This window comes from Carassius gibelio, chromosome B9 (assembly GCF_023724105.1).
Source record: "Carassius gibelio isolate Cgi1373 ecotype wild population from Czech Republic chromosome B9, carGib1.2-hapl.c, whole genome shotgun sequence".
Classification (NCBI taxonomy): domain Eukaryota; kingdom Metazoa; phylum Chordata; class Actinopteri; order Cypriniformes; family Cyprinidae; genus Carassius; species Carassius gibelio.
Window position 1 is genome coordinate 13,644,042 of NC_068404.1, and position 14,969 is coordinate 13,659,010.

At 38.6% G+C, this 14,969-nt stretch overlaps 2 protein-coding genes across 5 annotated transcripts in view; both read right to left on the reverse strand.

Annotated features, from left to right (window-relative positions):
* Positions 1 to 58: 58 nt before the first annotated feature.
* Positions 59 to 4,253, reverse strand: LOC127965138 (frizzled-5). Of its 2 annotated transcripts, XM_052565739.1 has the most exons (3): positions 4,003 to 4,253; positions 3,685 to 3,817; positions 59 to 3,590 (listed from the first exon to the last, which is right to left on the reverse strand). In XM_052565739.1, exon 3 carries the CDS (start codon positions 3,322 to 3,324, stop codon positions 1,546 to 1,548), a length of 1,779 nt encoding a protein of 592 aa, XP_052421699.1. In that variant the 5' UTR covers positions 3,325 to 3,590; positions 3,685 to 3,817; positions 4,003 to 4,253; the 3' UTR covers positions 59 to 1,545. The 2 variants fall into 2 exon arrangements, with proteins under 2 accessions (XP_052421699.1, XP_052421700.1); XM_052565740.1 differs by lacking the exon at positions 3,685 to 3,817.
* A 5,827-nt stretch (positions 4,254 to 10,080) lies between these two features.
* The window catches only part of plekhm3 (pleckstrin homology domain containing, family M, member 3), a 47,586-nt gene continuing 42,697 nt past the window's right edge, over positions 10,081 to 14,969 (reverse strand). For all 3 annotated transcript variants that reach the window (XM_052565908.1, XM_052565910.1, XM_052565909.1), the window contains one exon: positions 10,081 to 12,760. In XM_052565908.1, coding sequence (XP_052421868.1) covers positions 12,589 to 12,760 — 172 coding nt within the window. In that variant the 3' untranslated portion in view covers positions 10,081 to 12,588. The remainder of the gene's footprint in view (positions 12,761 to 14,969) is intronic.

The following is a 14,969-nucleotide window of genomic DNA, read 5'->3' on the forward strand; positions in this document are numbered from 1 at the left end:
TCTCTTTCTTTCCAGAGCAGCAGAATAAATAAAAGCACAATTAATGATGGACCAAACGTTTGACTTGCCAGTTCAAAAATTGCTCCTCACTTTTATTCTCTACCAATAAGAGAAACAAAAGAAACATGTAAAATACACTTTTTATAAATATCTAAGAATCTCTTTAAAATTGAAGCACTGTATTTCATATCTTTTACAAAACATATATACAGAGTTGCAGTCTGGACTCTTAATAGGACACGTCTTCTACAAGATTTACATATCAATAAAGCCAAACGAGTATGTACACACAACCAGACATGCAGCAAAATCATGAGGCATGAGACAGGAAAAGTTATTTCTACAACTCGGAGAGTAAAAAGTAGCCAAAAAATGCTTACACTTATAGCTTAATGCTCCACTGAAAGATTTCACACAGATCTACAAAAAAAAAAAGTGTTTACAGATTCTGTCTGCTAAAAGTGCATACCCAACACTGGTTTTCTGATTCAAAACACAAATAAGGTGAAATGACAAAACAACCAAAGACTGGATAATGAGGCTTTACAGGGAAATGAACAAACCAAAAGAAATGATGTTTTTCCACTATTTTGAAACCAGTTCATATTTGGCCTTCTACTCAACAATCCTAGGCTGCTGGTTAACACCTGAACCTCATAAAAGTTGGACACTGACCACAAGAGGGGAGTCGAGCTCACACCATAGACCTACAGATTCTTCCAACAACTCTATTGATGGTACATTCAGATGCCTATCACTGCCCAATAGATGCTTAAACACGATCTATTATCAGTGGAGAGACAGCTTTGAATCACACAAGCTGTTAAGTGGTTGTTGAGGGACACTGAAGAACATTCGGTCAGCATTAACCTGTGCAGAAATGCCTGCAACAACTTTAAGTGAATGTGAACGGCTTCTTTACTAGACCTCCACTTGCACGATATAAATTGAAAAAGTGTTGTTCTTTGTGACAGAGAATGCATGGAAGCACCCATTTACATCCTACGTCCAAATTTGTAAATTAGAAGCGTGGAGACCATATTTAAAATGATCCTACTGACATCCTGTAAAATGCTGATAAAGTCACAAACACAGCAGAGCGACTGTAATCTGAGAGACCACAAAGTTCTTGAATATCATTATTTACAAGAATACACAAATAAATAAAATCTCTCCACAACCCCTTTTGTCTTGACTCATATCAAGTATTAACCTTCTGAGATCTTTTTTCCAATCATTCACGATCTAAAAAACATAGAAGATGGCTACCACGCTTGCTACGATTGTAGAGATAATCTTTTCCTCACAAAGTATCAACATGTTCATTGCTTTGCAAATTGGACCAGTGAATGAGAAGAGCTTGACTACAATGAAACAAGCATTAGTCTGTTAAAATCCTTCATAATGTATTCGTTCCGTCCATCGTATCCAGTGATGTTGGTCGAATAGACACCTGCTCATTCAGAGTCATGACCTGCACACTTCATGCGTCACTCATTTGACAGCTGTAGGGTTTATAAAGGACAAGGGCTTTCTGGCCAATGCTCAGACATGTGATGAAGGTGCTGATTTGTGATAGGTCCCAGTGGGTGCCGTTCCGGCTCGGGCTGTGAGAGCGGTGCTGGCCTCGCTGTACATGGACGAACCTGATACAGGTGGCTTCCGTGTCCTACAGGGGAGGTACCGCGCCACAAAGCGTCTCCAGGACTCCAGAGTCTTGCCGGACCAGATCCAAACACCTGAGGTAATGCCTACTACAAGACACATGAAGTATTTCAGCATGAAGACAGCGTAGTCCGGCCCCACGCCGAGCTGCTGGCGCTCGGATGGGCAAGAACAGGCAAGTGCCCGCTCCCAACCTGGCCTGTAATGTTGCTCATACACCAGGCAAGCCACCACAATAGTTGCAGGCACGGTGTAAAGGACGGTGAAGAGCCCAATCCGGATCATTAACTTCTCCAGCTTGTCCGTCTTCGTGCCGCCCTGTTTAATAACACTACGGATCCGGAAGAGTGAAACGAATCCGGCCAGAAGGAAGAGGGAGCCAGTGAAGAGGTAGACGACCAGTGGTGCCAATACGAAGCCACGTAGGCTCTCCAAACTCTGGTTGCCGACATAACAGATCCCAGCCACGGGGTCACCATCCACCGAACTCAAGGCCAGGACAGCGATGGACTTGACACTAGGGACGAGCCAAGCAGCAAGGTGGAAGTACTGCGAGTAACCCGCGATGGCCTCGTTCCCCCATTTCATTCCTGCCGCCAGGAACCAGGTGAATGATAGCACCACCCACCAGATGGAGCTGGCCATTCCAAAAAAATATATGAGCAGGAAAACCAGCGTGCAAAGGGCTGGACCCGTGGTGTCATAGAGGATGTGCTGTTGGTTGCCGGAGCCCTCGCAAGCCACCCGCTCATGGCCCGCAAGCAGTCTCACGATGTACCCCAGCGACACAAACAGATAACAAGCAGCCAGGAAGATAATTGGCCGCTCTGGATATTTGAAACGCTCCATGTCTATGAGGAAAGTGGCCACTGTGGTGAGTGTTGAGACGAAGCACAGCACCGACCAAAGGCCAATCCAGAAGGTTGTGAAGGCACGCTCATCCAGTGAAAAGTAGGGCTGGTGGCAAGGCATAGCGCAATTGGGTAGAGAGCTGGTATGTACCCGGTTATGAAGAGGATGTGCGTCCTGCTTAATTGCCACTAAGGGGTTCCGACAATGACACTCACGGTCACACTTCTGCGGTGGAGAAGATTTTGCAGTGGCTCTATGTCTTGGTGTTCCTTTGGGAGTGGGTTTGGGGAAAGGAGGCGATAGAGTTGTGGTCTCACTGCTGTTCCTGTCCATACAAAGGCGATCGGTGTCACCCAGCATAGGCAGCTGCTCGCAACTCATCCGCTCCGGCCACTCAAACCCATACTGGATCATGAGGGGGGAGCAACCCCTCTTAGCCCTCTCGCACACAGACCTGCACGGTGGCAGAGGCTTTTTGTAGTCCTGAAGACATATTGGGGTGTACATACTGCACAGGAAGAAAAGCAAGTCCGGGGAGCAACGGATACGGACAAGTGGCCAAAACTGGTGCACTTCCAGACCAACTTCATCCTGGGTGTCATGATTGAACTGGTTGGGCATGTAGGTGTGATTGTATCCAATCCCTTTGCACATCGGTACAGTGATGGGCTCGCACACTATATCCTTAGAGGCAGCATCGCCAAGCTGAGACAGTTGCAACAGCAGCAGAACGTGAAGCCAAAATCCGACCAGGTGCATCCCTGAGGTCTCCATGGTGAAATGATACTTAACTGCAGGTTTCCCCATACTGGAAAACTATGAATTTCAATTCTTGAGTATTTTCTCAGCTCAGGTTTTCCCCTTCCTTCCTTTTTTTTTTCTTTTCTTTTTTCTTTTAATTTATGGCTGCGTTTCGGAAAGAAGAAATCCCAAAAGGAAACCTTAATTGCTCCAGCAGCATGTCCACAGTCCGCAAGGCTGTAAATCACAGTGAAGTTTCATTCCAGATCACGAGCGCACTTTCTTCCAACTGTGTGAGTGCATTTCATACAGACCATGATCCTAAACACGGGCTGAAAGAGTAAAAGAACAACTACAGTTAAATCGAACAATAGCTTAATAATTCTACAGAAAATCATAAACATAGAATAGAGCGTCAGAACGTACCATGGAAAAGCACGCGCATCCGTGGACTAAACGGTCAATCATTCACTGAGTAAACTGTGTTAAGGTCGAAAGTTCATTTCCCGCGGATACATTGTGGCAAAGTAACATTTTAAGCGTCGGTTTCCTTTCTGATCTGCTTTGAATTCCACATGGCAGGTGAATGTATCCGATGAATGCAATCCGGCGGATTCACAACAACAACAAAAAAGACGCCGAAAAATCGAGAAGAAAATAAGAGAAATATACCTGGCGTCCAAAAATGTATTCGTTTTTTAAAGTATAATAATGGTGGGTAATATAAAAACAAAAATAAGTCACCTTTCGCATTAGTGCTCAGAGCAACAGGTTTCAGGTGCTCCCTGCCATTTCCTTCAGTGGGTTTCCTAGCAGTCCATTAGAGTCCTTCCAAGCACTTTACCAGGTATAAACTGCACAATTCCACGCCAAACTCTTCTACTAGTTTGTCGAGACCGTATTTTGTTTCTGTGTATCAGAGCGTGTGTTCCCTCTGTTGGCTGCGCAGCCAGTAATTACTCACTCCGTAGAGGTTCAGTGGAGTGAAAATACTCCACCCGCAATGACACGCCCACGACTTCAGGCCCCAACCCCTTTTTTACCAGGGGCCACTGACAGTCATCTGTGTGGAAAAATGGCCCCATCCATCTATCTATCTATCTATCTATCTATCTATCTATCTATCTATCTATCTATCTATCTATCTATCTATCTATCTATGAAACTAATATATATATATATATATATATTTATATTTCATATTTCATATTACAGGTGCCATTATTCATATTATTGTATGAAATTAAGCTTTCAATCATTTAAGTCCTGATTAGACTTACTGGTAAATAGCTTAACAAATAAACAAAATGAAACTTTGTGTTAGTTAATAAAAAAAAAATCACTGCGAAGATGCCACATGTTACTCATCTAACTGTAATGAGGATGTTTAAATTAGTCAGTGGAGATTTTTTATTGGGTGGGTTGGGGGGGGGCATTAGTGGTGATTGTGTTGATGTGTTTGTGCTTGACTATGAAAAGACCTTGAGTTTCTTGTGCAAGTGTATCCTGTATTGCGTTCGTGTTTACCCACTGGGCCCATTCAGGACAGACGGAGTTGTGCAAACACTCAGATAATGACTCCTAACGCAAGCTTAATCACTCACGCCTGGACGAGACAAAGACAGCAGCGGAGAGGAGCACCTTGACACACTGATGCTCTGTTTGCGAACAGCTAGTGTGCACTAGGATGCTATCTCTAGGTCAGAGTTCAGAGGTTGTTTGGATTTTTGTGATGTTTGGAATCATCAACCAAATAAAACGAGTCCAAATAAGGTGGTGTTTGTTTTTGTCCTGTTTTGTGGTAAAGCACTGAACCTACAGCTGTGAATCTGAGTGAGTCATTTTTGGATCCACGATTCTGTGAATAATTTAAACACTTGTTGTTATCTTTATAAATATATAAGTATACAAATATAAAGACCTATAGTTAGAATTAACTATAGAAATAAAAATATTACTTGAAAAACCTGAAAATTAAATATGCTGAAATAGTTGATATACTAAAATGACTAAAACAGAAATAAAAAATAAAGTTAAATAGAAATATAAAAACTGACAAACCATTTAATAATGTAAACCAATTAAAAAAAATGAAAATGAAAACTAATAATTAAAAAATAAAAGCAATTAATACTATAATAGAATAAAAATACCATTGTCAGCTTAATTAAAAAAATCTATAAATAGCATTGAATTAGAGAAATATCAAGTGACATTTATTTCAAAGAAAGACAGCACTAACATTTGTTTAAGCCAAATGTTTCATAGAAAGATGCTTATTAGTTTTTAAATGATAATGTAATAGATATACCATTAAAAATGAAGACACCCAAGTTGTCAGATGTTAGGGGATCATATTCATAGTTAATGTGATTAACTATCTGTAAACAGAGGGAAAATGGCATCACATTCTCTAGAAATCATTTTGGAATCATCGAGTTAAAAGTCATTGCAAAAAATGCAGAGAAAAGTAAGACAGATTGTTACAAACTCCACCAGTTACTTACTCAGACAGGAAGCATGTTTAGGAATTCTTCACAGAAGGGTGGCTCTCTCTCTCTCTCTCTCTCTCTCTCTCTCATTGTTGATTCAGTATTCTGTAATCTCACAGCTTTCTATAAGTCCAAAGGTCTCACAGGGTGTGTGCCAGTATATGTGTGTGTTTAAAAGTGCAAGTGACCAATCCGGCTGCTCCGTCAGGTATTTCTAATGCTCGATTAACACTTAGATGACATCAGCTCACTGAAAGTCTGAGAAGACGAGAGTAAACAGAACTCTACATGCCACAGACTTGCTTAGTAATCGATCATTGAGACAAATGGCTGCTTACATTGTTTTCCTTGTAATGCTCGAGATGTTTGATTGTGTCTTAAATGCTATGGTAACCGAATCAATCTTTCCAGCCATTTGTGCACCTGTTTCATAGGTTACCTAGGCACATTGTCACACATTAACTCCAAAACCCCACCTTAAGGAGTCACACGAGCCCCAACTGACTTCCTTTCAGTATACTGTGTCTATGGTATGTAAGGCCTTGCAATAGGGAAATTGCTAGTATGCGTTCTTGTATCCATAGTACTTAGCTAGTCTGTTGAAATAGTGACCTGTGTGAGGAAATATAACCTGATTCAAATCAGTCTCAGTCGTGTTCTAGATTAGTCAGGCTTGGAGAGGTGTAGAGCGCTGTCAGCATCAAATGACGTTGAAGCGTCTGTTATATTTTGTGATGTCTCCTGGGCGTGAAAATATCACATGGTGGTTGTTTTTTTCCTCTTTTTTAGTTCTCCACTCCCTCCTCTCTTTCTTTACATGCCTGAACCTGTGTTTGGGCAAACGCTTTTATCTTATAATCGGCTCTCCATGTCTGTGTGTGGATGGACAATTCATACACAAAGCCAATGTGATGCAATCTCACTAAATTGACCTTTAATCATCTGCGTTGGCTTTCCCGTCTCTGTCTCGAGAAGATGAGATGATATGGGGTGCTTTTGTTGTATTTTGGTGAAGTACAGCAATAGTATATGGAATTGGAAAGGCTCTTTTAACATGATTATGTACCAATGTACCATTGTAAAACTGCAGCACTAAAAAAAAAAAAAAAAAAATTACAAAAAAATTTATACTTTTTATATCATAATTTTATATTTTAGAATCAGAAAATCATGATAATATTTTTTTTTTTTTTTTACAGAATATGTGTTTGTATGGTGTATATTTGTTATGTATATATAATAAACATGCATATATATGCATATATATATATATATATATATATAATATATATATATATATATATTATATATATACTATATATATATACTGTATGTGTGTGTCTTTATATAAACATACTAAATAAAAATACACAGTAAACACATGCATTCTGTAAACAAAAACTTTTATTTTGGATGTGATTAATCAAAATTAATTTTTGACAGCACTACTTAAAATATATATTTTTAAATAAACAAATGGACTGTGTTTGATATTTGATTTAATGAAAAGATACATTTTCATTTGTGGCTTAAGTCCATATAATTTGTATGCACTCACAATGTACTGCTTTGTACATTTATATATAACAAAAAAAAAAAGAAATCCTATTAAGTATAAACTATTGCTCGATTGTTAAACATCGATATTTATGGACAAAATGTGTGTGTAACATGATGCATACAAACATAGAAAACCAGAAAAACATCTGAAGTGGAGATTTGTTATTACTCGGTGCTGATCGTGTGTTTTTGCGGCAGGTGGACGTTAGGGAAGCAGGGGGTTGAATCAGACATTCTAACCCCCTTTTCACGAAAACTGGACCCTGGTGCTCCATCCCATGTTGTCTCCACCCCTCATGCCTCCATTCTGCCGTCGTCTTTTTCTCCTTAAACCGCCCTTTTGTTGTCTTTTTCTGATGGCATTTCTGGCCCCTTGTTGTCAGAGTCCTAAATGAGTCTTGACTGGCCTGTGGGCCACTGGAGAAGCACAAAGGAGAACGTTCCCCTCGCTACAGTGGAGCCATTGTGGCTTTCAACAATGCACTAATTGGCGACGACAATTAAGCACGACCAACACTCAGGTTCAATTTGCCCACTCCTCAATACAAATCACAGGCAAATGAGTCAGACCGTGCATAGCAGCTCACACACACATTCACACGGTCCTGCTAAAACAACAGCTATCCTCGTAAGCACCAAGCTACCAAATATACGCTTCCACCGCTTCAGCAAGTTCATATTAGGTGTAAAGGGAGACTCGTACTGTGAGGATGATGGATGGACAAAAGAATGGACTGTTCAGCTTGTCCTGAAGATATTTTCCTTGGGACGCTTTCAATTTTAATTTTCTGAAAAAAGATTTGATCAAAATTCTGCTTTGGTAAGCAATAAGCAATGCATCTATAGTGTTGTTTCTCTTTCTTTGAGTTACAACTTCACCATAATTCACCTATTGTTCAGTGTGTGTGAAAAAAAATCTCAGCATATCCCTAAAAACATCCTCTTGACACACAAAAAAATCTCCACCGCTCCAAAAAGGACGCGACAAGTCCTGATATGTGTGAAAACACCCATCTTAAAGGCATCTTTAGTATTGAGCTGTCACACATTAAGACCGTAATGGAGTCTGGGATCAGCAGGACGCCTCGTTTTTAAGCCCGGGCTCGAAAACCAGCTTTAAGAGTTAGTGAACAAGCACATTCACACAAAAACACACACAAAAGAGGGAAGACTTGGCATGTTCTGGCCCATCGGCAGTGGTTGGATCCTGGTGGATTATTCTCTGTCAGAGAAAGGCTTTAGAGCTCTCTAAGGCCAGGACAAATTACTGTTCTCTTTCAAGAGAAGAAAAAAAAAAGCAGGGGAGGAGGACAAAACACGAGGGAAGTGTTGAAAAAGTAAACCAGGGAGGAAGCGTCTGGGGTGGCCAGACATTTAACCCGTTTAAGCGAGACATCACTGAAGTTTGCGAAAAAATATTAAACTAGATTGGTCCTTTTTTTTCATTCACATGGAAGGTGTATGGTATAGACATAAAATATGCGACCAAAAGAGAAATTAAAAATAATCACACAGGTGTTCACTGAGAACATACATATGGTTGGATGTATATGTAGTGAAATATTTAGCTTGGAAAAAACGGTGAATATTGAAAAATCTAATTAATGTAAAAATCTTTTTATATTAATTCAAAAGACGAATAAAAAGAGGGAAGTGTCCAAATACAGTTTATCTTCATTTTCAAAAGAATATTTTGTTTGATTTTCATGCCATTCCAGCTTCTGTGGCTGATTTTACGGTAATAAATAAATAAATAAATAAATATATATATATATATATATATATATATATATATATATATATATATATATATATATATATATATATATATATATATATATATATATATATGCTTAAAACTTTAAAACTGTATTTTTCAAAAGAACAAATAAAAAACAAGATATAGCATGGCTCAACAATGAGGATTTTTGATTTTTAAATCGCAAAATTATTGTTTTTATTTTATCAATATATATATATATATATATATATATATATATATAAATATATTATATTTATATTGGTCGTTCAAAGTTTAATTTTTTCTTTACATTATTTTCTTTATTAAAAATGTTTAAAGACGTTCTCACTGATGCTTTAAGTCATTTTTGCAATTTGAACAAATCCCATTTATGTTATCAAACTAAACATCATTAACTGAAAAATCTGCAGAGCTTTCAAAATGTAGAGAAAAATAATTCACAAAAAAAAAAAAAAAGATGTATAACATATATAAAAAAAAAACATCAAAGTTTAAGTTCAATGAATGTGACCTTTTCAGTGTTTTTCCAGTCCAGTGGCCCTGGGCCAGCGGAGCATCCTTACTGTTGAGCCCTGGATAGGTTGAACAAATATTTAAAATGCCTTGAAGATGAAGAAAACACCTCCATGGTAACTGTTCTCAATAGAATCATGATATCACTAGACTGAATTCCACGTTTATACGCCGGTACCACTGTGCAAAAAATTAGAAGCCTCATGCTGTGGTCTCTAACAGGTCCAATGGTTATTGGTAAAACTCCAGACAGAACCAGATACAAGCATGTGGCTTTTAATTTGGGATTAGCTCATGAGTCAGTGCTTGGACCCTCTCTGGTGCACCAGGACCTAAAAAAGGACACCACAAGCACAGCAACGGCCATTTGTTCCACTGCTGCCACCTTGGATTCTGACCAAGAAAATAATCTATTAAGAATTTAAATGACTTTGCAAAATCCTAAAATCAATTCAGATGACTGCATTGGTGTTGAAGCATGAAAAGCGCAGAACGTGTTAAGCAATTGACTTTATTGGCAACAGTGGTAAAAAAAGAAAAGAAAAGAAGAACCCGCACCAGTACTGAAACACAAATATTTGTAGTTGCATAAGAGGTTGTCTGTAATGAAGAGTTTGCAGGATACAGGAAAGCACAGGGAAAATCCAGAAACTGATACAGAAATTACAGTGAAGAATATAAATACAATAAATACTTCTGAAACAAAACCCATATGTAAATATACAACTGAGATCAAAGTGACGGCAGAGAAAAACACATACAAAATAAAAGACAGATTTGGTGTACTGAAAGAACAAAGGTACATCCACTGAGTTCCCTTTTTGTTTGTCTCTCCGTGACCATTATTCAGTGTGTTAAGAATCCCTGATTTTAAAGAACAGTGCGAATAATGCACCGTAACAATACATCAAACTTTCAAAGCAAACCGACTGCAAACACACCACTATATTTTATAGTTTCATGTAAAACATGGTGGATTTAGCTCACTTCAAGCTTAAAACAGTACAACGACGAGTTCTCTTATGGGAAAACAAGAGATCGTCAGATTCTAGGGAGATTATTATTGTTTTTTTTTAGTAAGGTATAAGTAAAGGTCTTCGCTTTCAGAAAACGAAAACACTAAGTGATTATATTACGATATATTATATAGCCTGATATCCTGATTAGTTTAATAAATACTGAAACACCTTTTTTTAGTGACTATAGCTTGCTAATCAAAGAACATCAACGGGCCGATGCATTGGCTTTTCATTTAAGGCAGGCAAAAAGACACAGATTCAATAAATACAACAAAATATTCTGAACAGCTAACACGATCATCCATCCATCTACACTGTCCTATCACACACCAACCATATGTAAACTAAGGCTGAATCTCATTTAGAAGTAAACTTCTTGGTGCAAAACATAAGCTCAATGGAATTAAAACAATTTCTCATTAAACGAAATGTAACATGGTAAGCAAATGATATGCAAGTTGACCTAGAACCATCTCAAAGAGTTCAATAAGTGACACTGTCGGCCACTAAATCTCAAAACAACCAGAACGTTTCAAGTCCAGTATAACATGTAACAGTTTTTTGAATGTGCAAGTGTTTTATATCAGTAATGTTGAATGTGATTTATATCTGAAGCTTCTGTTTGCTGGTGAGATGTCAAGGAAGAGATGTACACTGCTATTTACTTCTGTATGGTTATTGAATAAAACTAAATAAAACTGAAGAACAAAAGAAAACAGGGAAATTAGATATAACAGTGATATTATAGATTCCAGTGAACATCCTAAAATGTCAAATCAGCTTGCTACGTATACAGCAGGGTTTTTCTAGATTAAAAAAAGTCTTTTTTTGTATTTCTTATTGTGCATTTCGCACATATTGTCCAACTGGAGAATGACAGGTCTGGCCAAAGAATGGGAAGTCAAATAAGGCAGCAAAAGAAGTGACTTTATTGCCAATACTAATTTCAAGAAGCAAGAAAACTTAGTATGAACGCAGAGAGGCTCCAAGGATCCAAAGCAGAGGTTAGATGGACATGAATTATGAGCTTGTCCACGGCGGGTTCGCTTTACATTTCTTGTTAAAAAGACGAATGAATGCTAAACAAAGCACTGGAACTCTAGACTGTAATTTCGGGGTTTGGTGGCCCAGGGTAGTTTGTAATCATGGAGCAGGCGGTTAGCAAGAACAACGTGGTTCAGCTGCGTATAGGCAGTGCCATTTAGTGTTGATAAACAGTCAAACTTTTTCAACTCCAGCTGGACGGGACGAGACACCAATCCTTCTTCACAGTACAATGCAAACCAAAGCTGAATGCATTGAGATAAAAACGGATATGGCAACATGCTCTGACTGAAAGTGCAATGATCTTGTAATAATAATAAAAAATGTTAACTTAGGGACAAATCATAAATGTAAAGTGCAAAAATGCAAACATGTGAAACAGGAAAAAAAAATAGTTCTTCATCTTCAGCCTTCATGTGCTCCAAATCAAGGGTCTTCGGCGTAGTAGGTTAACTACAGTGTGGATGGAAACCAAACAGAGGGGCCAGACTCCCATCTTGCAGCGCTCATTTTCACTGAACCATTAATGGATTAGAAGCTCTATTTGTGTCCAGAAATTGGTTTGAATCATCGCTCTTGGACTGTGAGTCTGCCAGAAAGTGCATTATTTTACATCTGTCAGTGGGAGTGTGTTTATGTGCAAGTGTGTGAGCGTACTTTGCCTGTATTTGTCGGTTGGCCCTGGCTGTCATTTGGTAGATGAAAGGGAAGGGTAAATTGGTATCATTATGAAGCCTCTGCTCTTCGGGAACTGAATTATTGTCTCTGTGCCCATCCCTCTCAGGTGAGAGAGAATGTAAAAAAAACAAAAACGCCTCTGTTCCTCGGTTTTCATGGAGCACTTCCACTGAGGGAGCACAGAATCTTGTCCTTAGTGGATACAGCAGCACATGGACTTCATTAGTGCAGTGTGCTCAGGCACGGCTCTCCGTAAACCGTCTCAGGTGTCCAGCTCAAAGCAGTCCAGCACCTCGTCATCAGGGCTGTCCTGAGGGCCGTGTCTCTTCCAGAATGATGCCGGCTTCTTGTGCAGTTCTCTGCGCACGCATCGTGGACACGGCTGGGCTCGCATCCGACACTCGGCATGGAAGACGGCACCGCAGCCCTCACACCTGCATTTAAAATGAAAACCCATTCAATGACACTCATAAGATTGAGTTATGAGGATTAAAGGGATAGTTCACCCAAAAATTTAAATGTTATGTTACCCTCAAGGCAGTAGAACACAAACAGAGATTTTTAACTGAAACTGTTGCAGTCTGTCAGTCGTATAATTTAAGTGGATGGGACTCACTGCTAAAACATACAATAAAAAAAAAAAAAAAAAAACATACACAAAGCAAAACCAAATTAAACCCTGTGGCTCATAACGACACATTGATGTGTAAAGACACAAAACGATCGGTCTGTGCAAGAAACTTAACAGTATTTTTTTTTTTTTTTTTTTTTTTTTACATCTGATTTACACAATTTGCAAACTGTTCAAACTCTCCTAAGCATGTCCTCCTAAGCGCGTTATAAGCTGCAGACATGTGAAGCTTCTTCTTCTTCTTGCTTTACAGCGGATGGCAGACTTATAAGTGCATTACCACCACATACCTCTCAAATGGATCACTGACTCTATCTACAATCTCAATTAGGAGTGTCAATGGCCCACTTGAGAGATAGGTGGCGATAATACACGTATAAGTCTTAGACATAAAGCAAGAAGAAGAAGAAGATGCATCCTGCTGCTGAGAATGTGCTCAGAAAAGTTTGTGCATTTTGTACATTTCGAGGTGAAAAACTATATAAACAGCGTTCAGTTTCTTGCACAGATTGACCGTTTTGTGTCTTTACACATCAATATATTTTTAGCCGGGATTCCCATCCACTTACATTATAACACTGACTGACTGCAACAGTTTCAGTTAAAAATCTCAGTTTGTGTTGTACTGAAGATAAAGTAATCTACATCTTGGATGCCCTGGGGTAAGCAGATAAACATCAAATTTAAGTTTTTGGGTAAACTATCCCAAACATATAATTATATGCTATTTTTCCATGAAGGATCATACAGTCATAAGTTTTGGCAGAATACCCAATGACATTCAGAGTACAAATATACAAATATATATGTATACATATTAGCAAAGTATATATATGTGTGTGTGTGTTTCAACAGACAATATTAAGCAGCAATTGTTCAACATTGATAATAATAAGAAATGTTTATTGAGCACCAAATTAGCATAATAGAGTGATTTCTGAGAATCATTTGACACTAAAGGCTGAGGAAATGGCTGCTGAAAATTCAGCTTTGCTATCACAGGAATACAATTTTACAATGTTACTGTTTTAATGGTATTTTGATCAAATAAGTGCAGTATGTTTAGCCTGTATTACACATGCACCCATCTATCTATATATCTCTCTATGTCTGTGTGTGTGTGTGTGTGTATACCATAGGCTAAAAAAGATCACAGCCTATTTAAAGCTCCTTCTTTACTAGAACAATTAGGAGCTCCAGGGCTCCTAAGTCCTCTAAAGAGCAACAATTTCTTTCTGTGCACCATCATGGGCGGTAGTAGCCCAGTGGTTAAAGTTTTTGGCCTGCCAAGCCAAGACTAAAACCCAAGATCACTGTTGGCCAAGAGGTTGTGCCATACTAACCAGAAGTACTACTGGTGGTCTGTTCCAGGAAATGGTCTATACGTTGCACAAAAGCATTAAAAAGGCCTCATTTTTTAATACAATTTTTAAAAACTCTTAATTTGATTTACTCTTTACAGAAAATTATGAGTTAAACAGATTATTAGAACTGAAAATGTCTTACAATTTGAAGCACGCCCAACATGAATAAAACCTAAAGCACGCTAACAAGATAATACTAGCTGACGGGATGTCTATTTTAAATTGGTCTCTATAAATAAATAATTCTTTCCAACAGTAAGGATCCAAAGCCATAAGGGCTCTGGTGTACTTGCTCTTCAGAGAGGTGTGGTGGTGGTTTGTGGAATTTATGGATTTACAGTGGGGTGTGGAGACACCTTCTGCTCTTATGACCACACGTCTGAGCCCTATCGAGCATGTACTGTTACAGATACAACATGAAGTGCATACAAACACACCCAGAAAATTCTGGATAAACTAAACAGTGAAGCAGTTAGTGCAACACCTGGATCCAGCTGAACTAACAGACACACTCAAACTGCCTGGAAAGACCTGAATGGATCTATTAGTGAATAAATATCTACTTACAGTAATGCAGCAATTTGATTTATATAATTGCATGTAATTAATCTGTTTGTGCATTCAGTCCTTTGCTACATTGTGCTCAAA

Coding starts and splice junctions, on each gene's coding strand:
- LOC127965138 (XM_052565740.1), bottom strand. CDS start 3,324: ATGGGGAAACCTGCAGTTAAGTATCATTTCACCATGGAGACCTCAGGG.